Source organism: Saccoglossus kowalevskii, chromosome 1 (assembly GCF_978046115.1).
Source record: "Saccoglossus kowalevskii chromosome 1, keSacKowa6.1, whole genome shotgun sequence".
Classification (NCBI taxonomy): Eukaryota; Metazoa; Hemichordata; class Enteropneusta; family Harrimaniidae; genus Saccoglossus; species Saccoglossus kowalevskii.
In genome coordinates, this window is record NC_140641.1 from 23,330,349 (window position 1) to 23,356,461 (window position 26,113).

Here is a 26,113-nt window from a genome sequence, read left to right on the forward strand (position 1 = left end):
TAACGCAGCATTTAATTTTTGTAAGTTTTCTGACAAAGGGTTGGGGACTTTGGACAATCAATTTGTATGTGACATTCAGAAATAGGTCACATTTCATTATACGGGTTGTTTAATATAAGTGATATTGCATTAATGGACTTAGTTTGTATATTATTAATATTATTTATTGTATTATAATCGCGATTTGTAGTTGTGTGTACACTCATTCTAATAATGTGGATGAAATACTAGTAAATAGGCAGAAAGCGCATGTTTACGATGTTTTTGCTTGAGGGCGCACTTCACGTCTTGGGTCGATGTGTTCTTGTTCCTTCCAAATATTTTTAATTTAAATTAGCATACGCGATGGTGTTATTTTTTTCTCATGCGCACGTGCGTATTGTTGTTTTGATTCACAGCTGTTTCGGTGTCTTATTATATTACCGGTACTATGTGGAAAGCGTACGACGATTTTGTCGCATTTGATGACGACGACGTTACCGTGGAGAATACGGACACTCAACCCCCAATGTTATCTAGTTCACCAGAAACATCCTCACTTGCTGTTGACCGTGACATCGGCGATCCCTCGGTGACCAGTACACACGGGTATGATTGTCCGTTCTGCAGTAAGCATTATAAAAGTGCCAGTGGATTCAGATGGCATATAAAAAAACACCACCACCAAGATGTGAAGGGTGAGTTTTGATATGAAATGTATTTTTTTTATTTTCATGTATGGAAACGTCCCGCGACTATAATTTTTGGTCAATTTACAATATTTGAATTATGAATTTTAAGATGTAATAATTCTAAACCATTTCTTTACAGCTTCTCAGCACAAACATAGCTGATGACAATTTAGAAGATAATTTGCAAAGAGGTATTGAGTTTTTAATAAGTTTTTTTTTGACAAGAAGATTAATTGTAGATAATGAATACAGTATACAATTGTAAATACAACTTCATTTATAGTAAGTAAAAAAAATTTCTGCTTATTATTTTGCAAAACAATTTGTCAAGTCTAGCATTTTCTAGACTCAATGAGACTTAACTAAAATGGTTATAGCATATACCTTTGAAAAGACGTTTATAGTTATGGACATTTTGTGCACACTGCAGATTGATCATCACTACTTTTATACATGTTTCTCCTGCTTTTCCCATAGATGGTTCTAAAAATGACATAAAGACTCCATCAGATAGTTCAAAGAAAACAGGTATGCAGAAATTTTGTTTTTATCATCAATTAAAGTGGATAAAATTATTGATATAATTGTTGATGGTTGATAGTTGTGTTTAAGATTCGATGATTTACCTATACATGTATTTACCTATACATGGATTCTCTTAATTTGTTATAAGCAGCTTCTCTATGTTCTTCATATAACATTGTAACAACTAATATCATAGCCAGCTAAAGTGGGCTGGAGGATTCTGGATATAACAACATAACATTTTCTGCCCAATGAATTGTAGAAAAAATAAATTGTTTATTTTAAAAAATGCTACATAGGATATAAATAATTCAATTGAAAGCAATGAACAGAAAATATTACCCCCCCCCCCCCAAATTTGACAATGAGTAGATCTTTTTTATATCAGACATGACGCAATTCACAACATTTGCATTTTTGTTGCCATTAAATCAAATTGAATATAACACACTTTCATCAAAAGGAGACTATTCCCCGATAAAAGGAACTATAAATAAAAGATAAATACTGAGGACAACATTCAAAACCATACACCATGTATAAAAAGGTTACAAACTTAAGTGGTCAAACCGAAACACAGTCTTGAAATCAAATTTTATGTGTTCAGTCCCTGACCACAGGGAGCCCAGGAACTATGATCAACTGTACGCACTCCCTATGAGCGCGCATGGGGGGGGGGTGTATCGGCAAGTATCTAGTGTAAGAAATAGACAAGGGATGAAGGCTCCAGCCAGCTCACATTTTTTAAACTCGAAAAAATAGACGAAAAGAATGAAAAATAAAATCTAAAAAAAATACTAGGTTGAAGAATATTAGTTGTTCCTTCAAATTTCGCCAAAGCCTTACCTACATTTTACCGATATCTGCAGAATAAATCAAGAAAACTAGACAAATTTACTCCATTTAGGAATTCCTAACGGTTTGTTCGAACGCACGGCACAGTTGTAGGTGTGGCCTGTTCAGCATTTGTCAACAACCAATCACAAGACTGGTTGGCGAAGGCCCCCCCCCCCCCCCCCCCCCCCCCGCGCGCGCGCGCGCTCATAGGGAGTGCGTACAGTTGATCATAGTTCCTGGGCTCCCTGTGGTCAGGGACTGAACACATAAAATTTGATTTCAAGACTGTGTTTCGGTTTGACCACTTAAGTTTGTAACCTTTTTATACATGGTGTATGGTTTTGAATGGTGTATGGTTTTCGTAAAAATAGCCGAATTTAAAGATATTGAAAGTAAAACACCAACATATAAACTAATTCTTACAAGAATTTTAGAGTGGTTAAAGATACTATTTTTGAAAAATCCTTTTATTTTTTAAACTATTTTTTGCAGGCAATAAGTAAATGGGGCAGACGATATTATTTTTAGTCAAAGGCGCCATTTTTATTATCTTCACGAGAAACAAGTCGTCTGCAAATTATAGCAAATAGTGATTTATGATAACAGTACGGATTAAAGAAATACAAAGCCTGAATCATCGATAATTAAACTTCAATATTTGTTTTATAAATGAACAGATTATCAACATTAGGCCATCGGTAGATGGTTACAAAAAATTGTCTTTGCACTGACACCCTGAGGTACGAAGTCAAAACACGTAGTCAAACACAATCTCATGATTTTCTAATGAAAACAATGCAAAAACATTAACAGTGTCAGATACACTCACCTTGCTTTGGTTCCTGGTAGTTTAAAGATCCAAAAAACATAGTGCTACACATTGCCTCTAACGATATTGACAACGGCATCACCCTACAAGAATGCTGTGACCAGTATGAAGATTTAATTGACGTAACACGTGGCATGTATCCAACAAGCAGAATATTCATATCCAGTGTCATCCCTAGACTGGATAAAGATATCTTTAATGAAGCAGCAGCGGGGTTCAACACATCATTACAACTCTTCAGCAAACAGAAGACTGAGGTATATTAAATTCACCATAACTTCCTTGACAACGAAAATAACATCAAAACATATCTATTTGAAGACAAAGTACACCCCAACCACAGAGGAACCAGATTCATTGCAAGCAATATAAAACGATATGTATACAGAACCATAACTTCGCAACCTGGAGGCAAGCCATCCAACACTCACTCAATGCAAAATCCAGATCTCAGAGTAAAAAACACTCAACGCCAGGTATATAGACAAGACAACAAACACTATAAAAGTAACCAAAGAAACTCGAGAAATAAACATATAGAGAACTTACTCACCAGCATTATGAACATTATCCACAATTGAATCCAGTTGTCTGCATGTTACACTGAAATAGGTAACTTTTACATATTTACATTTGACCTAGAATAGTGTATTTAACACTCTTTATCTGCTCTTACTTACTGTTTTTTTTGTTTTTGTTTTTTATCTGCCATTCCATAATGAAGTCCAGTTTAAAATTTTCGACTTGGAATATTTATGGCAGTCTAGTCCAGAAAATTAATGACGTAGATTTTTTAAATAGTATTAGTGATTTTGATTTTGTTAGTTTAGTTGAAACCAAAACTAATTTTGGTTCAAAGATTAAAATCCCCAACTATTGCCACTTTCATTCCTTTAGGAGGGAAAAACATAAAAATGCTCGTACCAACTCTGGTGGGATTGTTATGTATTTTAAAAACTTGTATAAACAGGGTGTAAAACAAATGGCAAGTAGCAGTGATGACTTTATCTGGGCTCGCCTAGATAAAGAATTCTTTCAACTAGATGAAGATATATTTCTGTGTGCATTATACTTGAGTCCTCAGTCATCCAGCATTTTTCGTTGGAAAAATTCTAACCTATTTGAACTACTGGAAAATGATATCACAAGATATTCTCAATTTGGCTCAGTAATGCTTACGGGAGACTTTAATGCATGTATAAAAAATGAAAAAGATGTGGCATCTTTCGACAACCCTATTTACCAGCAGTCTGGAAATACTAAAAACCCATACAGAGAAAGAACAACACAAGATCTAACAGTTAAAAACCAGTATGGTAACCAACTGATAGAACTGTGTATTGGTGCAGACCTAATTATACTAAATGGAAGGTGCATAGGGGACCTCACTGGCAAATTTACCTGCTATCAAAGCAAAGGACGTAGTATTGTAGATTATAGTATTGTTAGTAGCAACTTATTTAAACACATTTCCTTTTTTCAAATACATCCACTTAATTTGACACTTTCGGATCACTGTCAAATGTCTTTTCTTCTTCAAACAAATGCTGTAACGAATTGTGAAACTGCTAAAACTAATCAAAATAATTATACTACAATTCATGGCCCGAAATACTTTTATTCTTGGCATGATAATTCCAAACTTCTTTATAATGATGCTTTACACAGCAAAGAGATTTGTAAGCTAATCAATAATTTCTCCAATGCAAACTTTGATGACACACAACAGGCAGTTGATGAAGCAGAACATTTACTCTCAAATATTTACCATGAGGCAGCTGGTAAAAGTCTTAAAAAAAACTTTATTAGAAAAAACAAAAAACATCAAAAAATTAAACCAAAATGGTACTCCAATGATCTTGGCAATCTTAAAAAAGATGTCCAGAAAATATCCAGGAAATTAAGTTCAGACCCATACAATAATGATCTGAGAAACAACTGCTATAGTCTGAAAAAGAAATACAAACAAATGGTTAAGAAAACGAAAAGAAACTATAAAAAAAATATACTAAATAAACTTGAAGAGATGGGTAATTCTTCTCCAAAGGAATATTGGAATTTGATCAAGGAGCTTAGAAATGGTCAAATTAATAATGACAGTGAAAACATTGAAGACCAAAAATGGTATGAACATTTCAGACAATTAAATGCAATAAATAATACTGATGAAAGCACTTTAAACGAAGAGATTGCTAAGCTTGAAAAGGAAATTAAACCTATTACTGAGCTAGACCAAAATATTTCACAGTTAGAAATACAAACTGCAATTAGCAACTTGAAAAATAAAAAATCTCCAGGCATTGATAATATTAGAAATGAGATGATTAAAACAGGGAGAAATGTGCTCATCAAACCTCTACAAAAAATTTTCAATCTCATCCTAACGAGTGGCCATTTCCCTAGCTCTTGGAATTTGGGCATTATCACTCCAATATTTAAAAAAGGGGAAAAATCTGATCCAGGCAACTACAGAGGGATAACTCTCTTAAACAGTCTTTAGCAAGCTCTTCACAGCCGTATTGAAACAAAGGTTGACCAAACATGTAAAAAGCAATAATATCATAATTAAAGAGCAAATTGGTTTTCTTCCAAAATTCAGCACAGCGGACCATATCTTTGTTCTCAAACAGCTAATAACAAAATATCTTAATAAAGGAAACTATTTATTTGCATGTTTCATCGACTTTAAGAAGGCGTTTGATTCCATTTGGCACCTCAGTCTTTTATATAAACTTCACAAAAACAAAATCTCAGGAAAATTTCACAACATAATTAAATCTATTTATCAGAATGCCACTGGCTGTGTTAAACTAAAAGGTGGTTTGACTGCTAGCTTTCCAGTTCAAAGGGGTATCAGACAGGGAGATGGTTTAAGCCCACTCCTTTTCAATCTTTTCATTAATGATATCAAATGCCAGATAGAATCATCCAATAATGAACCCCCTTTACTTGTAAACAATCATTTGTCATGTTTGATGTATGCGGATGACCTCCTCCTCCTATCACAATCTAAAAATGGTCTGCAAAATGCAATACGCACAGTGGAAACATACTGCAAACAATGGAAACTAGATATCAATGTGTCAAAATCAAAAATTATCATTTTCAACAAGCAAGGTAAAATATTAAGTAAGTTCAGATTTCAAATCAATAGCCAAAAATTGGAAAACGTCTCATCATACTCCTACCTTGGTGTTAAAATCAATGCTACTGGTAAACTGAACAGAGCTCAAGAAGACCTTAGTCACAGAGCAATGAAGACACTTTTTAAACTAAAACAATTACTCTATGCAGACCCAAATATTCCAATCAAAACACATCTGAAATTGTTTGATGCTATGGTTAAACCAATTTTACTCTACTGTAGCGTAATCTGGGCAAGCGATATTATTAATATGCACTCAACAGACTTGTTTAAACAATCCTTGCCTATGGAAAAATTACATCACAAAATGTGCAAGTACCTACTACAAGTAAACTGTAAAGCCACAAACTTGGCATGTTTACTTGAACTGGGAAGATATCTCAAGCATCAAACGTATGATTAACTACTGGCTGAAAATAAAACATATGGATGAAACCACTCTGATCTCTGAGGCCTACAAACTTGGCACCAATTTGGACAAAGAAAACGTCAGTAATTGGACCACAGGCATAAAAAAATTACTGAACCTTTTGGAAATTAGTGATGTTTGCGAAAAAACCAGTATTATCCCATTAGCTACAAAAAAACTAAAAAATATGTTTGAGAAACACTGCACAGAAACAATGCATAATGACAATAAAGGCACTAATCACAAAAATAAACTTCGTACCTACAGACAGCTGAAAACTGATTTTGCACTTGAAAAATACCTTGAAATTATTAAAAACCCCATCCACAGATCATCTATGACTGAACTGAGGATAAGTGCCCACATACTTCAGATTGAAGTTGGGCGATATCACAACATAGATGTCTTAAATAGAACATGCCCTGTCTGTGACTCCAATGAAATTGAAGATGAAGAACACTTCCTCTTCAATTGTAACCAGTACAACTTTGAAAGAGATGCTTTGTTTGAAAACGTAAACTTATCCGGTAATCTGAAAGCACTTCTCAATAACAAAAATTCTGAAACCGTCCAAGCAATTGCCAAGTTTATCAGCGACTGTTTCAATAAAAGAGAGAATTTCATGAAAAGCAATTTACCAGCTGCCTCAAAATAACACCAAAAAAATATTTATATAATAATATTTTCACAGTATTACTATTTATTTCTTTTTATTATTATTATTACTTATGTATTTTATTGTTCCTTATATCCTTATTGTATTCTAATCTAGATCCCAGAAGGGATACGATATCAATAAAGGTTGTTATTAATATTAGTTGTAATCTCTTGGTGTAGATGCTTTTATCGAAGTATATAACATAAATACTGTCCGTTTTGCCTTGTAATGAAACCGCTGTTACGGCTACCAGAAAGTGGACGAGATGCCGGCGACGTCAATGACACTTGGGAAAAGCGAAACGCGCATCGTCAGCTGACACTTGTAAACAGTCGACATGACGTCACCAATTCGTCAGCAGCCAATGAGACAAGCCAGGGATTGGCACGAGAGGGCGCCATCCGATCTGAATGGAACGTTTCGACGTCAGTCGTCCGTAGCCCATCGTCAACCCCATTTACAAACACATGAAATAATTTCAGCAATTTCTTTACAGAAAAATCCTCAACAAAACTTAGAAACATTTCATAGACAAATACAGGCTCCAAAATTATGTCTATTGCAAAACAATTCAACCGACAACCAGTTTGACGCCACAATTTCTTGCTGGAGCCCGAGTTCTACGTGTGATTTTGTTGCGTTCAAAACTGTTCCATTTCAAACTGCGCATGCACACACACTGTGGTTTCTCGAAATGCATACTAATTAGGTAACTTGTCACTGATAAAAGTCACCGAAAACATTTTGAGCAATAGTACTAGAGTGAAATTTAAACGTGCCTCTGCATTCTCCATGAAAATCGCAACTTGCTATGATCATGGTAAAGAGAAAACCTGTGCTTACTTTCAACAGTTAGCTGGAGCACCGTCCCTCAACGGTGTTGAGGGATGGTGGCTGGAGTCCGATCGAAAACGTGTCTCAAAAAATACTTTTACATCATTTTTCCGATTATTTTTTCAGCTCGTAACGATAGAATCAGTCAATTTAGAACTAACATGTATACTATCGGAAAGCATTTTGGCACAATTTTACTGAAAAGACGAGTTTTTCATGGCTCATGAATATTAATTTATGCAAATGAGACAATTATTTCAACCAATAGTGTCATGCAACCCCCCCCCCCCCCCCCCCCCGAGACCAGGGCTGAGACGAGCCATCAAACCAGATTACCATGACAATTACAGTGGTCGCGCAGCGTTTCCCAACCGTTCGTTGAGGGACTGTGACCATACTAAACCCTGTGATGGTTTTGGTTGTGTATTAAAGTTATTATTGAACTCAACTTCCGTCCACCATTGTCTCAACCAGGTAAGCATGGTTACCCAAATCGTCCTTTTATTACACGAAATGTCACATATTTAAAAAATAATAGAATTTACATTTTATATACTTTGTTCCAGAAGACTCTAGTAACTGACCGTTTTCATCCTGGACAGTTTGAAAGATTTTTGTTCAACTAAATCGTCCACCACTGCGCTTTTAATGGACATCCCCGCATTATTAATATAAAAACTTGGCTGAATGTCTTTGATCATGTTATTAGACCTATATTAACATATGGCTGTGAGATTTGGGAGATAGAAAAGTATACAGACAAAACAGTCATCGAAAAAATTAACATAAAATTGTGCAAACTACTCCTCCAAGTTAACCAGTCTGCAACAAATTTGGCTGTAAGAGGAGAGCTGGGTAGACATCCACTGTCAGTATTTATTAATAAAATGATGATAAAATACTGGCATAGATCATGCACTGTGAAAGAAAACACTCTAATTCACGAGGCAATGTCTTACAATATCGACAACAAAATAACTGGTGTTGCTAATACATGTATTAATGATTACTGGAAGGGGGAAGGGAGTTTTAGAAAAAATAGAAGATGATTATTCAAAAAAGTGGAAGAGTGACATTAATTTAGAAAAATCTGATTCAGGAGAGCTCAACAAACTTCGCACCTACAGGAAGTTTAAAACAAACTTCAAAATGGAAAAGCATTTGATGGATGTGAATAATTCAAAATATAGAAAATATATTTGTAAATTAAGAATTAGTCACCATCAGCTTATGATTGAGAAAGGGAGGTATACTAGACCAAAAACAAAACTGGAACACAGAATCTGCACAAGATGTGACAATAACTCAGTTTAGGATGAGTACCATTACATTATGGACTGCCCACAGCACAATAAAATGAGGCAGATACTTTTTACAGACTTACATAAGGATAATCCTAATTTTACTTCAATGGATCATTCTGATAAATTTATTTACATTATCACAAATTGCCACATTAAACTTGGTATGTTTATAATGCAAACAGGTATGTATTAATAAAACACCTGATTCTGTACTACCTTGTAATTGCCTTTTAATTAATCTGTTACATGTATTTTAATTTTTTGATTATCCTTTTTACTTTTTTTTTTATTTCACTTGACTATGTTCATCTTCTATAGAAAGAATAATGTCAATAAAGTTATCTTATCTTATCTTATCTGATACCATGGAGCACAGTCACTCTATCACTAATAGAGAGACTGTGCATAGAAGCAGAAAAGAGCCTGTTTTCTACCTCCATACTGATACTTACCCGGCTCCGTGTACGAGTACACATCTTCCTTTTATCTCCGATATTATTTTGGCCGCTTGTTGAATCGCTGCCAAGTTATATGTCTCGAACGAATCCTTTTCAGTGATAGCACTGCCCCCTAATTTGATAATGCATTCGATATTCATTTTGCGTTGAAAGTTCAAAGTTCAAGGGGTCGAGCGGGGCAATAGGTGATTTTCCGAACAATTGCGAGATCTCGCGAGATGCATGAAAGACGCGCGTCGAACGTCTGCCGCAAAAATCGAACGATTTGATTTTGAACTAAAATTTCTTTATTTCGCAGCTTACATTGACCGGCCGATCTTCGACAGAGGAATATTGCTTCCGAATAACCTCACTTAATCGAAATTGCCTATCATCAAATGTGGACAGCACATTATTAAGCATGAAAATGTCCCCCAAAATACTTTCGCGTTTGTCGAATCCCACGCGATGTTTGACGCGACTACGACGCTATGACCTTTGTTTGTCCTGTTTTTACGTTCGATTTCACGCATAACGCGTGATTCTCGCAGTGTCCGGAAAATGGTCTATATTTGCAATAGGGTGAGAATTTATCCTTAGCTAGGGAGACATAAACATGGCGGACGCTTTGCTGTCACGGTGTTATCTAATGTCAAATACAAGCATTTTAAAAGTAATTATTTGTGGTTCATGTTACCAACAGTGATTATGCAATGTGGTGAAGTTGTAGCACATTTTACAAATCTAACGCTTGAAAGGACACTACAGCAGAATTGCGACGCTGACAGGAGTGCGGGAAGTTTGAAAATCAAAATGGCGGGCATAGGAAATGATTCAATTCTTTCTGAGGGAAAAGAAGAATATTTGGGTAAGTTACGATAATTTAGTGTGTTTACAGAGTCAGAACGTCTTAGACCTTTTTTAAAAGAAGTTATTACTCTATTTTAGTTGTAGGCAATGAGTTATTGATTATATGCATCTTGATTGCTTGAATCGGTTTAGGTCATAACCCCCCCCCCCCCACTATTTAATGAGTGGGTCGGCGAATGTAACGGCGACTGATTAAACGACTATATAAGGGTCGTCACCTGCGCACGCGCGAGAATTGAGTCCCAAGCGACGATAACAACACACGCTGAAACGCAAAGATTCATGCATAGACGCTTGTTTGTAAACAATGACACGCTATGGCCATCTGACGCATGCGCAGGTGACGACTCCCCCGCTTTAACACTGGGGTAGGTCCCGTTAACAGCAGTACACTTTCGTAATGGAAAATTAGCACTGAGATAAACCCCATTAAACAGCGGGGCAGAGCTCCAGAAGGAGTACCTACACTTTATGCAAATTTTTTTAAAATTATGCTAATTTATTCATGACATAGCAGTTTCTGTGCTCATGAATATTCATTAATTTGTGGGTCATTACATTTTAAAAGGGGCGATATATTATTTTTGGGGGAAGAGTTAGAAAGGGGGATTAGCAATCCTTAGGGGGTCAATACAAAAGAAGGGACCCATTTGGAGAGCAGCCATGCTCCTCGTGTCTGTTGTTGCACGTGACCTACAGCTGTCAACTGTGTTCGTTCTTCGACTGTGTTTGTTCTTTGACGACTTCGACTGGCTTCCATGTGAGGTAGTATTCTTGTGTTCTGTTTTCCTGACTTCAGTTTTTGAATCCGCTGTTTATGATTTTAACGTCTTTCATGTCTTTTGTAGGAGTGTCCAATCCGTGATTCGAACTTGCGATCTTTGAGTTCCCAGCGCACTGTCTTGTCCACTGTACCACGAGTGTCTTCACACAGGAGTTAGGATTTAAGTCCTATTCATAGGACACTGTCTTCACTAGCATTCAAAAATCTAACTAAACATACTGGATTCGAACCAGCGATTGCTCACATTGCTGACATAGTACAAATCAACTGAGCTATGTGGGTAGTCATGGAAATTAAATAATTTGTTGTCATATTTAGCTTTATTGCCAAATGGTGTTTGCGAAAAAAAGATGGGCAGGCAAGGGAATTGAACCCAGGTCCTCCTGGTCACTATGTAGAGAACTGACCCACAAGACCACAATGGATTGACTGGATGTGTTTGCATTTGATAAGACTATATAGTGTGTATATATATAGAAATACAACATATTTCTATTATTGAGTTACAATTGTCCAAAAAATTGCCAATTTTGTGTTTTTACTTGTGTAAACTATATGCATGCCATAACCCGTTAGTGTACATCTTGCCAATTGGGTGTTTGCCATTTGCGTTGCCCATACCTGACCCGACCCTAACCCTAATGCCAAGACACGTTCCTGTTAATAATTCCGTTGCCCATACCTGACCCGACCCTTACCCTAATGCCAAGACACGTTCCTGTTTATAATTGCTCAACAATGATACTCTGTTGTGCACTGTCTGCGGGTAAGTTGCATTGATGTCAACTGATTAAACAAGTCGCGTTTAAGTAATTTCCACTATTAACAAGTGGTTAAATTGTGACAATAAATGTGTGGACAAATATTTGAGATTAATTTTGGTGTAGACAACTCTCGTTTAATTATTTTACACCATTACAAGTTGTTAAATTGAGAGAATAAATGTCTCAACAAATATTTAATACTTAGTTTGATGTAAACAACTCACGTTTGATTAATTCCCACAATTACAGGTTGTTAAATTGAAAGAATAAATGTGCGGACAAATATTTTAGACTTATTTTGGTGTAGACAGCTCTCGTTTAATTATTTTACACCATTACAAGTTGTTAAATTGAGAGAATAAATGTGTGGACAAATATTTTAGACTTATTTTGGTGTAGACAGCTCTCGTTTAATTGTTTTACACCATTACAAGTTGTTAAATTGAGAGAATAAGTGTGCAGACAAATATTTTAGACTTATTTTGGTGTAGACAGCTCTCGTTTGATTAATTCCCACAATTAAAAGTTGTTAAATTGAGAGAATAAATGTGCGGACAAATATTTTAGACTTATTTTTGTGTAGACATCTCTCGTTTGATTAATTCCCACAATTACATGTTGTTAAATTGAGAGACTAAATGTGCGGACAAATATTTTAGACTTATTTTGGTGTAGACAGCTCTCGTTTAATTATTTTACACCATTACAAGTTGTTAAATTGAGAGAATAAATGTATGGACAAATATTTTAGACTTATTTTGGTGTAGACAGCTCTCGTTTAATTATTTTACACCATTCCAAGTTGTTAAATTGAGAGAATAAATGTATGGACAAATATTTTAGACTTATTTTGGTGTAGACAGCTCTCGTTTAATTATTTTACACCATTACAAGTTGTTAAATTGAGAGAATAAGTGTGCGGACAAATATTTTAGACTTATTTTGGTGTAGACAGCTCTCGTTTGATTAATTCCCACAATTACAAGTTGTTAAATTGAGAGAATAAATGTGCGGACAAATATTTTAGACTTATTTTGGTGTAGACAGCTCTCGTTTAATTATTTTACACCATTACAAGTTGTTAAATTGAGAGAATAAATGTGCGGACAAATATTTTAGACTTATTTTGGTGTAGACAGCTCTCGTTTAATTATTTTACACCATTACAAGTTGTTAAATTGAGAGAATAAATGTGCGGACAAATATTTTAGACTTATTTTGGTGTAGACAACTCTCGTTTAATTATTTTACACCATTACAAGTTGTTAAATTGAGAGAATAAATGTATGGACAAGTATTTGAAACTTATTTTGGTGTAGACAACTCTCATTTGATTAATTCCAACAATTACAAGTTCTTAAATTGACAGAATGAATGTATGGACAAATATTGACCATTATATTTGTGAGTAAATACCTGTTGTTTAATTAATTTCCACCTCTACAAGGTTGAGAGAATAAATGTGTCGACAAATATTTGATACTTATTTAGGTGTAAGAACTCGTGTTTGACCAACTTCCACCATTGCAAGTTGTTAAAATAATGAAATAAATATACTGGTATCATTGGATATTTGATTTAATTGTGAAACTTTCTAACAAAACGTTAACTGCTGGCTTCGAACCCTCAATCAACAATTCCGCAGACACGGTATAAATTCAACAACACCACAGAAGATATTCATCTGTTGCCTGAATTGTTTTCGTAATATAGGGAACGCCATCGACACTTTAACAAAACTTACCTTGACTTGGGTCTTGTTTATCTCTTGTCACAATCTGGAAACTGTTGAACAAATTGCGCGTCGTCCAGTTTAAGACGTTAGTTATTTTATTATTTATTCATTCAGTTTTGTATGGTGCAGTTTTGTGAGGTTTATTATTTTTTGCGACGTTCTTTGTTTACTTGTTTACGGTTTGAGAGATTTCAGTTTATTTGATTTACGTTTTTACGGTAGCTCTGAGCGGGACTCGAACCCACTGTCTTTTCAAGCTAATTTTGTTTTATTTTGATGGCACACTTGTGTACCACGCCACGACGTTGGTCGTTAAGTGGTGTTCATTTTTCTAACTACTCTAGTGTTCCGATGAGTTGAACGGAAAAGCCAAAACGATTGCTGGTTTCTGATTGCTTCGGTTCTGGTGAGTGTGTATCTAGTGTGATTCGAACCCATGTCGTTTGTATTGGGCGTTTTTTTATTTCCCATGTTAGCTACGCCGTAATATGCAACCACTTCCCCGTTTTATTGTGATTTTGAGTGTTTAATGATGTCTTCCTCACCCGTCACGCCATGACCCAGTTTCAACCACACGGCCATTTTGCAACACAGTTCGTGACCCTCGGCGTCACCCGACTGACTATATGAGCGTTCTCTTCAACTGTTAAGCTAGGATTTATTACCGTTATTATCATTATATTGTCACGTGATTTGTTTTACCTTATGTGTAATGTCTTAAGTATCTTTATTGTAATTTGTATATACCAATTCGTATATACCGAGGAAACGACCCCGATTGAAGGTCATGTATTTTATGACGTCACCAATTCGTGTGTAGGTACTGCTTCTAGATCTGTGCCAACAGCGGTACACTTTCGTAATAAAAGATTAACACTGGGAGAGACTCTGTTAACAGCGGTATATTTTCGTAATGGAAAATTAGCACTGAGATAAACCCCATTAAACAGCGGTACACTTTCGTAATAAAACACTGGGACACGCCTCATCATCAGCACAATGTTAAAAAGAAAAAAAATCTGAAATGTGAAATCCTATTGTATTCAGGTAAACGAATCTTTGCCAACAAAGACCCTACTCAACTTCTGTAGACAAATCTATGTAACTCACCGTACTCCCAGTATTTTTATTTTTATATTTCCATCGAACAAGCCAATGGAATCAACACATGAGTGAAAGAAACACAAACAACATATTTATTGTAACATTTATTGTTTTGTAAATGCACACCACAACAAAAGTAGAGTAAAAAACACATATTTGATTGCAAACAGAGAACTACAAAATACAAAACTATAAAAAATACAAGACTGTAAAAAAGGCTGGGCAGGGGGCCCCTTCGATCGGTGGGTACCAAGGTCACGCAAGACCAGGGTCACACAAGGTCAATGATTTCCTGCAAGAGCCGAAAATTTGTGGGGTGGCCATGAAAATGGCCGCCGCGCCCTTTAATGGGGGGCAGGTTGGAATCCTTAGCCCAAGAGAAGAGCATGAAGAATGAGAGTGACCGAAGAGACCCCCATGAAGTAAGTATTAGTAGGTAGGAAGGAACACTCGGCCCAGGGGACATGCAAATGGCGACCTGGGGGAGTTGGGGTCCTGGGTGCCAGGCAGCTGTGCAGCCCAGGTGGAAAATGGGAATGGACTGCGGTCCAGTTAAGAGCATGAACATGGTGAAGGGACTGCTTGTAGGGAGGAATACGCTGTACTCTTGACCTACGCTGTAAATGTAAGTGGGAAAGGAGGAACACTCGGCCCAGGGGACATGTAAATGGCGACCTGGGGGAGTTGGGGTCCTGGGTGCCAGGCACCTGTGCAGCCCAGGTGGATGATGAGAATGGACTGCGGTCCAATGCAGAACAAGCACAAGGTGAATAAACACAAGAATACACAACGCATGTTATGAAAACAATGTACTGAATCATTATCGTGATTGTTAATGTTTGAAAAGCGAGCCACTAAAGCCAAACAGGTGTTTGGCCGAAAATGGATGAGTTACACGATTGACAATGCTTGGAATGCCTGTCTCAAAAGCTGTTCAGGTGTTTGAATGTAAATACGGTAGCAATTACTAGACCATCTACCAAGCGTTTGAATGAGGTGGTCGGGCAGATGGACACTTGCTGCAGTCGTAGCTGCTCCCGATGCAAAATGAATGGCCGGCAAAAAGCTGGGGTTGCAGGCCCAGTCTGGCGAGGAGAGTGCGCAATGAAGTCGTAAACACATCACGGTTAAGCGGAGTTCTTTCGGGCAGCAAAAACAATGGGTCATCATGTGTAGCATTCATACTTTTGCGAACAGAGAAGAATTGATGAAGTGTAGATGCTGGACATGACTGGTTGTGTGTAGGAAACAAACGAAGTTCGAACCCTTATACGGCTCTCTGCATAAACATCGCCGATAACATTTTTATAAATCGAAAATGCAAGAATGAATTCTTGAATTGTCAAAGCGCGAGTTAGCTTGCTGTCTTGAATCGGTTTCAAAGTATAAGCCTCATCGCCCACGACTATGTGACGGTGACTGTCAGTTTGAGTGTAGCCTGGAACGAGTAGACAAGCAAGATTAATGTCCTTACCTGCCAAAATATCATGGCGGATAGATGGCGACACCTGTTCAATACGAGGTAGTTGATCTGACGCTACTCTGCGAGATCCGAACACATTGCTGTGAGATGAAAAGTTCTCAGTGGGATTTGCGTCAATGGGGCTGCTATCGTACCATTGTTGTCTGTGTGTCTCCTCATTAATTATTGCGGGAGCCTGTCCGATGTTTTGTGGCGGATGATTTAAAGTGTGATCGGCAGAAACGATGTCATTTGTGGCGTTGCTTTCAACAATAGGATTATTTTCACGAGAGTTATTATGGTGGTAATGTGTCACCGGATTTTCGGGCGATAGGTTACGTACCGCCGTATTTTGGGGTGCCGTAGATTGAGTCTGTTGTTGCTGAAACATTCGCGTCAAATTAGAAATAGATGACTGCACTTGGGCCTGAAATTCAGCAAACATAGCCGTAGTAACAACTGCCGCACCGGGAGCCGAGACTTTGACATTCTGGGCAGTAGAACTGTCCGCATTTGAGCGAGGTTGAGTAATAACGCTTGCAGTATTATTCCTTTGTTCCGTTGCTAATTGATCCGGAGTTCTTGTTGCTGAACGCGTTACTGGCCGAACGTACGGTGCGATGTGTGAAGTAGCTGATTTCTGGGATGACCTCTATTAGGCATCATGAAAGAAACTGATCTCGAGCGGGAGACAAAAGATTTGATTTAAATTGACGCAGACTGAATAGAGTAATAGCGAAATAGAGCCAGCGAAGCGTAGCAAACTATGAATGAATGGGGAACAAAGAAATTCTAAGAAAAGAAGTGACGCTACGTGCCGAGTGCAAAATAAAGACTGATTGGCTAAACAGTGTTGACCAAAAGAACAACTCTCTGGTGGACAAAGGTCAAAGGTGACTGAAATCGAGGGGCATGTTGCTCAGTGCATTCACAAAAATAGATTTGACACTTTACAAATCTCCACATACACACACTCGTCAGTTTAAAACATTTTCAAGTATGACTGTCAATGGCCAATTTAGCAGCATTTTTCACATGACGTTTGCCGAATGCGCACATATAGCACGTAATATGTGCGTTGAAATATCACCATGACCAAGTGTTAAATCATTATTCAATTATGACACAATATGTAAATATCTTTAGACTCTACAAGATAAAAAAGAAATGAAATATTATTAATTCGGAGTGTCTCGTTCCATGGGCGTGGCAGGAGACAATGTGGCTATTGCCACGTCTCGGAAGTAAACGTACCGACGTTCTATGTGTAGTTTTGGCCGTCATATACAGATTTTTCACCATTGCTGTTTGGATAAAATACTATAACAGTAGTGTCGTTGGCAGAAATAATTTCAATTTGCGCACTTTATACGAAAATGCAAAGTCCAACCATTGACGGAACCTTTGTACGCCCTCTGGTGTTTGGAACTTGGAACACTACGTTTACCTAAAGCCAACCTCGACGTTTATCAACTTGACTAATAAAACTCGCGAATCACCGTCGACGTTTTAATAAACTACTGTTACAATAGTTTCATTGTTGTGTACGGTAGAAATTTTATACCAGTGTAATAATTGCATCGATTAACGGCTAACGACTAAATAAATAGGGGAACATGTAAAAAAATGTTAATGTACTATGCTAAGTTTCGGGCATATTTCAAAGTAATCATGGTGTAATTGCGTCGATTAACGAATTGTATAACAGGGAAATAGTGTAAACGTACCACACAGTCAGTTGTAAAAGTAAATGTGGAAACACTGTGCTAAGTTGCAAGGTTTTTTCTCTAAAAAAAACCAGGTCGCAATGACAATGAATGTACTATTGATATTCGTTGTGCCACAAGCGTGTTCATGCTCTCTGTTATAAGCTCACTTTCAATTATAAAACCTGTTTTATTATTCAGATAAACTAACTTGGGTTTTCATTCGTACAGTCGATGGCCTTGTCGTCATAATTCAAAGTACCAAATGTTGCATATTATTGAATATTGGTAATTCCCAGTTACATTTAACATTAACCATTTCTCTGACTGTAAAAAAAGAGGAAATAATATATTATTGGTACTACATGTATATAAATTGTATTTAAAACTTTAAAAATACGGTAACGACGTCGTGATTTGCGAGTTTTATTAGATTGATAAACGCTGAGGTTGGCTTTAGGTACTACTTAGTGTTCCAAGTTCCCAACACCGGAGGGCGTACAAAGGTTCCGTCAATGGTCAATCTTTGCATAAAATGCGCGGATTGAAATTATTCTGCCAACACAACCACTGTGAAAGTATTTTATTCAAACACCGATGGTGAAACAAGTGAAAAATCTGTGTATGACGGCCGATGCATACCTGTCCCATTGCCTGCCCTCTATTGTGAATGGGGATGACTACCCGCAATGGCGGACATCAGTTGCAGTGTTTGCATCGGCAAGAAAACCCTGACTAAAATGCGATCATATGGTAGATTTTATGCATTTTACCAGATGTACATTTCGAATCGAAACCCCCAGTAGGCCTACTGTGTAACATCGGTAAATCGGGCGAAAAGAAAAACGAGCGAACCGGTAATTGGGCGAACTGGTAATCAGGCAAAGGAGTTCGGGCGAAGTGGATTTCGGGCGAAGTGACTGTACCCCGAACAATAGCGTCCTATCTCCTCTCTTTTTACCTTCCATGCTAGTAATTTGATCTTGTTTTTTCATGTTTTATCTGAATGTTTATTGGTAAGACAAGGGTTTGAAGAGGATTTTAGCACTTTATAACACCAAAAGTAAACTTTCTCAAGTGCTTTTTTAATCCTCTTAACTCAGTGGTTCATCCTGTGTTAGTAGGTCCATGCATGGTTTATAGTTCCATGGTCCATGGAAGGTAGGTACTTAAGCCTCTTAAGGATGCTGTACACCTTTTTTTGCTTTGATACCCCAAATTCTACTTTTTTGTATTTTTCAATGCCGGACTACAAGGAGCAAACACTCAGTAGGTAAAAAAAGTGATTTGGATGTTTTTATAGGGTGTAAAAATCAATTTTTGTTAATTAAAAACAAAAGCACATGTCATTGTTTTGAAAGCTACAGTACTCATTCCGCCCAACCTCCCGCTTTTATCGCTTTTTTTCCGACCGCTTATCGCTTAATTTCCGACCGCTCGCTGCTTTCCGACCGGAAACCGACCGCTTTTTTTCCGCTCGCTCGCGTTCGCTTTTGTTCGCTCGCTCGCTCGCTTTTGTTCGCTCGTTCGCTCGCTCGCTCGCTTTTGTTCGCTCGCTCACTCCTGCTATGGCTGGCTTCAGAAACATCGTCCGCTTGCCAGCCGACCGCTGGAGTAACAATGATCGTACATTGTATGTATAAACTTAAGTTTTTATTCGTAATAAATTTAGGTTTTAATGACGATTCAAAACACAACGCCTATTGCTTCTCTGTTTTGGAACAAAGACGCCTTCAAATCACTTGACACATTGTAACGTTTGCTACGCAAGTCGAACTGTGACCTGTATTTACATATTTACGTCCTTGTGTGTGTAGTTCAAGCAGCTATATAACTGGTCAATCGCGATATGTATTGAGTACTAGTGTTTGTGTGTTGTGTGTGTGTTTCTGTGTGTGATTTTGACTAAATTTATTCCGAACGGCGCTCAAAATAATTTGACACTTTGTTATTTTTGAACGCAACTCGCACTATGACCCTTACTCAATTTGCATAAGTAATACGAATGCTCTAGTTCAGAAAATCTATTGGTTAACTTTTGCTCGTGTCTGGGTGCGCAAAACAAAACTGCACATATAATTATCGCATAGCTGAATTTCTACAAATCAATTGGACTTAAACTACTAGTATAATGATTGTGACGATTAATCGCTTGTCTGAGTACATGCGGCGACGAATTATTGGATTGGCAGCAGCCGGACGAAAAATGAAAGAGATCTCGGAACAGTTAATTTGTTGAGGAAAACAAAACAAACGCAGCCAGTGATACATTTTGAAAACAAAAATACAAAATAATCGCAATCAGAGGCGCCGACCACGCGCGTTGGAAATAAATAAAACGTGTTGTGACAGTCTCACCAAATTCTTTCACTCGCGCAATATAATTATGTTATTTCCCAAAGCACTTATATTTAATACATTGACGAAAAACACCGCAAGAAAAATGTAAATCAGGCTTGTAATTACTACTCGAACGCAATGTTGATCACTGTAAAAGTGGATAAATTCGAACCGTCATCAAATTCAAAATTCAAGCGATCTCGTTGAATGTCAAAAATAAACTCGATGTTTAGAAAGACAAAAACAACACCATATTAGAGTGCAAAAAAAGTTAGCAGCAAAGAACGAGAAGTGCATGTGGGAAAGCGATGAGTGAACTCGAGGAAAATTATGCTGATGTGAGAACAAGCCATATACTCGCGGAGTACTCGCTAAAACATTGAGAAAATGTGCCATTTCAAAGGGCACCCTTACAAATAATGTCTGCGATTGTGTGAACATGAAAACGTGCAAACAAGGAACAGAACTCGTGGTCCACAAGGAAACTTAGCGATGACGCAGTTAGATGTATACGGCTGTTGAAAACAGACTCCTTCGATCTCATATAAGCAGGTTCACGTGGATGTATCATTTTCAACTATTACCAACAACGCTATGATAACAAAGACATTGTGAAATTCTTTTGTTTTTATGTAGAAAAATACAGTAATTTTACCAAGTAAAATCATATTTATTAAAATTGTTGTTCATACACGAGTTGTCGAACACACTACATAGTTTGTAATTTCATCTAGCTCCTTTCAGTCACGATTCAAAACAAATAAAAGGCACAAATATAGATAATATAGCAAATTATTTTTTTCTGTAATATTCGTGTGTAATCAGTAATTATGACAAAAAATTATGGGTACATATGAAATAGATTTCGTTATGAATTATTCTTAATATCAATTTCTAAATTATTTTGTCAAAATCAGTTTTTTTTCCAGGTTTTTTCCCCAAAACGAAAGAATTTCGTAATGTCGGGAACGAGAAGTTTTTTTCTTCTTATTATTTTTTGGGAACGGAAAGTCTTTATCGTAGAGCTTCGCCTCGGTTGACAATGAGCTCTTCGGGTCGCTAAAACTGTATGTCCACTTCTGTTGGGGTGAACATTTGTATTATTATACTGAATAAATCTTAGAACAGAAATGGTGGCACTCAATTATGGCAATCTTCCAGCTCATCGTTAGAAAGATTTTAGGAGGCAAATTTAATCTTGAAGGATTGCAGGAAATTGACCCTTACCGATTCATATTTATGAATTAATCGGGATTCAGGTATCATAGTGTTTGTAACAGGAAGAAAAAAAAACGCTTTCGCGTGGGATTTTTCATGCAAACATTGTGAATGGTTCCCCGACACTGATTCCTTTTTACCTTTAAATTTTTCTAAGACGCAGCAAACCCTGCTCATGACCGGAGACGTCGTCGAGATGCAGATGCGATTCCTCTTAGCAACGCGTTCTATTTATTTTCAAAGCGTGTGGTCGGCGCCTTTGATTGCGTTTATTTTGTTCTTTTATTCAGTGAACGTAATCAATCACTGGCAGCGTTTGTTTTTTCGCGTCTCACAACTTAATGTCCAAGCCGACTTTGTTTTGGCTGTAAGTGAACTACGTACAGCTCATGAAAGTATTTCGCCCAGAGTTCGCAAAAAACGGAATACCCTGCAAAATTTGAATCCTTTATTTTATAACGAGACATTGGGCGCAAACATAAAAACCATAATTGTAATTTAACAGATTTATGTAACGTGTTAGTCCGCTTGCCAGCCGCCTAGTTAGAAAACGCGATCTCCAGGGAAGTCGGTGTCGACAACTTCGGACAAGTAAGATGGGCGCTGGCCGACATTACATTTGCAAGTATTGTATTTGTTTGACAAATTGTACACTACGGTCATTCTATAACAATCGATCAGTCGTTTTTTTCACAGTCTTACTATTCCTGCAGATATTCTTCAATTGTTATAGGTGCCACGGATTTTAACATAACTACAACTTGACCCGTGTTAAACCCAAACCATGCGTGCATGACAACCGTCAACCCTACACACGGTTTAACTCAACGAATACCGTACTCTACAGTAGACATTTTTTGCTCTCCACCAAAAATAGAATGGTTTTATTTCATATTAGTTGTGTCTGTGTCAGTGTCGTATTTGATTTCACATGTTTGGTTCGATCTTGTTTATGGTGTACATTATTATCACCAATTTTATATGGCCGTGTGATCCACCGTATTTTTTTCAACGGTCGTTCTATAAATTTCTAATTGTATTTATTCTTATTTTAACATCATAAAAACAAAAATGATACACTTGTACATGAAACAGTAGGTAATGAACTGTAAATGCGGGCGGTTGTGCTGTCAGGCGAGCGAGCGAGCGAGCGATTGCGCGAGCGGATACTTCCAGATTTGCGTGGTCGAAAAAAAAGCGGAAATTGCGCGGTCGGATTGAACAAAGCGAGCGAAAAAAAAGCAATCGAAATCCGGAAGCGGGCGGGAGGTTCGGCGAAATGAGTACTGTACGTTCAGTGTTTCCTTCTTGTAGCATTTTTAGTCATTCATTAATTTAGCCTTACCGGCAAGTTCGATTTCTTTAAGCATTGCAACTCATGCGACCATTTAAATATATTTTTGTAGATCTTAAAATCAATGCAGTACGGTGTATGGATGGCTTCACATTTTGATACTGTATAATTTCTTTTATTTCTGCCTGATTCAGTTTGTCATATATGTTGTATAAAGGTACGTTAGTACTTGACTGTATTTGTTTGACCTCGTATTTTAACTTGAGTTATGTACAACTCGCTTATCACTGCACAGGTCATGTTTGACCATGATTTCGGCTGAATTGGCTGTGCTCGAAGATAATGTACCTCAGTCGCTTTATCATTACCACATGTTTTTTACTTGCAGGTACACATCCACGTTTGTTCGACGATGACTGCGATATTGCACCACTCGTAATTTGGGGGTTGTCACTGCAGCGGCCTCAGCCTTGCTTGGGTATTTTACTGCGGTGCTCTTGCCACATGCGAGTTGCATCATGGGGTCGGCCACTACGACGCCTGCACGTGAGGGCGAATACCACCCCACTTATTTACTGGCAATATCGTGTGTTCACTGTGTGTTCATTTCCCATACCTTGTCCCTCATACAGCCCTGATGCGTTAAATGGCATATATAAGCTGTGGAATTCAGCGTTGATTTAAAAAAAAAACGCACTGGCTTATACGGCGGCCTGTTGTTCAGTACCACCATGAACTAGACACAGGAAAATAAACCGATGTCTGGTTGTCATGACGTTGACCTTTGCGGCCACAGTCAACCAATGGTAAAAGTGGATTCACACAACCCTATTGATATATTTGGATATTTAGAGTACTAACTTATGGTCCAGTTAGACTTAAAATACACCATGAATACTCACTTTTGACACATGATTTTTGGTATGTGTTGGTTCTTGGATATCTAAGCTTCGTCGTCCTGTACTTAGTAATTCGAACTTCCCAGTTTGCGTAAAAAGGAAGAGTTTCGCGATTTTGACATCGAAAATGCCTTTGCTTCATTATTTGCTGAGGGACGGCCGCTTAGGTACATTTGTATGTGCACTGTAACTTACAGCACATGAACCTAAAAACGTTAGGTAATGACGTTGCACTAAAGTCCAAAAAGTACGTTCAAGGTCTTCATTTTTTTCGTAGCATAAAAACGATTTACTCCCTCACTTTGTGACACCTTCAAATCAACTGATTTCCATTCCCCTCACGAGTCAAAATGGTATGTGCCTTCATTTTACACTACAACTGGAAAAGTCTTTTTTGCTTGACGTGTTCATTTGCCATCAATTACGTTTCAGTGGCTGTCACTGTCGCATTCTGAGTCTTGCCGATAACATTTTGGTTCAAATCCACGTAGCTATCGCCAAAAATTCAAGAAATCTTTCATTTCTTTGTCAACCGCTTTCCACACCAGTGCCACACCACATACAACTAAAACATTTAAACCTTTGTTGGGAAATTCACATTTAAATTGCGTTTTTAAGGCGCGTACAATAAATTGCATTTTACAGTCCCTCTAGTTTGTTCTAAAGACTGCAGTCGCACCAGAGATAACCAGAACATTGATTCGTTTCAAAAACGTTTGTCGTTAAATTCACGTTTAAAAACGTTTTTGACCTTTGTGAATTGATGATAAGCAAACAATCATGGTAGATTGACCCCGACTTTCTGTCCATCGAAAACGCAAGGGAGATAAGACTCGATTTTCATGGACGCAGGTCGTTTAGATCGGACGGTTACTTTTGTTTCAGGTTCGTTGTTGTTTTGGGTGAATATAGAACATGTTCAAGCCCAAAATTGTAGCAATAATGTTCACGTCGTTGTACGTTAAAACACACTCATGAATTTGAAGAGGTGTTTCATTCTGAATTTGTAGGAGGAAATACATTTGGCGCAAAGCTACTAAAAAAATCATTTTTTGGCTGTTGCTATGGCAATGGTGGGCCACATTTTATTTTCAGATTTTTCCTAATAACTAGGGTGAAGGTGTGACATACCTGCCACATTTGAGCGAAATCGGCCAAGCCAGAAAAATCACAGAAGAATTAATACGTGAAAACTGTGGAAATCACATACACAAGCTGGTAGGCTGGTTGGCAATCCGCTCTGTTCAAAAAGCAAGCAACATGTTTTTGGCTGTTGTCACGCACGGTAGGACATGAACGTGAAGCTAATGTCGGCACCGGTGATCTCTTACCAGTGTAGCCAAAATAAAAAGCATGATCATTTGAACACGGCTATAATTACAAAACTGGTAAGAGGTAATAAATTTGGGGCGAAAGTATTCCAATTAGTGGCGGTACGACCTGCCTGTCAAGTATGAACAAAATCGGCTCAGCCAAAAAATCACAGAAGAGTTAAAAAGCCATGCCTGGTGAACAGTTACCCCAATTTTGGGGTCAAATTTCTCGGTAATGAAAAAAAATTCAAATACTAGTAGTAACGTTGTGCCCACACTCAAGCTGAGTAGAATGAGCTATGTTAGGGGTGTTTTATCCCAAATTTGTAGGAGGAGATACATTTGGCACGAAGCTATCCAAAAAAAGTTTTTTTTTTGGCTGTTGCTATGGAAACGGTGAGCCAATTTTTTCCCAGATTTTTTCCATTAACTAGGGTGAAGGTGTGACGTACCTGCCAATTTTGGGCGAAATCGGCCACGCCAAAAATCACAGAAGAAATAATACGTGAAAACACTGGAAATCACACACACATACAAACCTACAAAAGTGATTATAAGGGCAATCCTAACGGAGCAGATCGCCAAAAAATTATTTTAAGGGCAATCCTAGCAAAGCAGATCGCCAAAATGTTATATAGAGTACTAACAAATTCCCACTTCCGGTCCGATTAGAATCAAAATACACTACGAATATTCACTTTTGAGATTGTTGGTATTTTTTGGTTCTTGGATATTACAGCTTCGTCGTCCTGTACTTCATTTAGTAATTCGAACTTCCCAGATTGTGTCAAATTTAGACGAGGGTTCTCCGAACCCGCCTATTCACATAGTTCATACCCACCATAGACTCCGGTCAGTCAAAATGACTATTTTGAACTGTAGGCATTAATCAGCGATTCTGCCGGTGACGGAGAGATAGAATCCAAGTCAGGGGAAGCCCCATGACCTCAAGATTCTTTTACCCCTTACGTCACG

General features: G+C 37.5%; 2 protein-coding genes across 2 annotated transcripts in view; one reads left to right on the forward strand and one right to left on the reverse strand.

The window, feature by feature from the left end:
- Positions 1-10,202, reverse strand: part of LOC146750461 (uncharacterized) — a 121,200-nt gene extending 110,998 nt beyond the window's left edge. Inside the window, exon 1 of the mRNA XM_085499841.1 lies at positions 9,665-10,202. Within this exon, the coding sequence (XP_085355967.1) occupies positions 9,665-9,810 (146 nt within the window). The 5' untranslated portion in view covers positions 9,811-10,202. The remainder of the gene's footprint in view (positions 1-9,664) is intronic.
- LOC100372960 (uncharacterized) overlaps positions 10,195-26,113 on the forward strand; it is a 58,650-nt gene continuing 42,731 nt past the window's right edge. Inside the window, exon 1 of the mRNA XM_085499840.1 lies at positions 10,195-10,517. Within this exon, the coding sequence (XP_085355966.1) occupies positions 10,340-10,517 (178 nt within the window). The 5' untranslated portion in view covers positions 10,195-10,339. The remainder of the gene's footprint in view (positions 10,518-26,113) is intronic.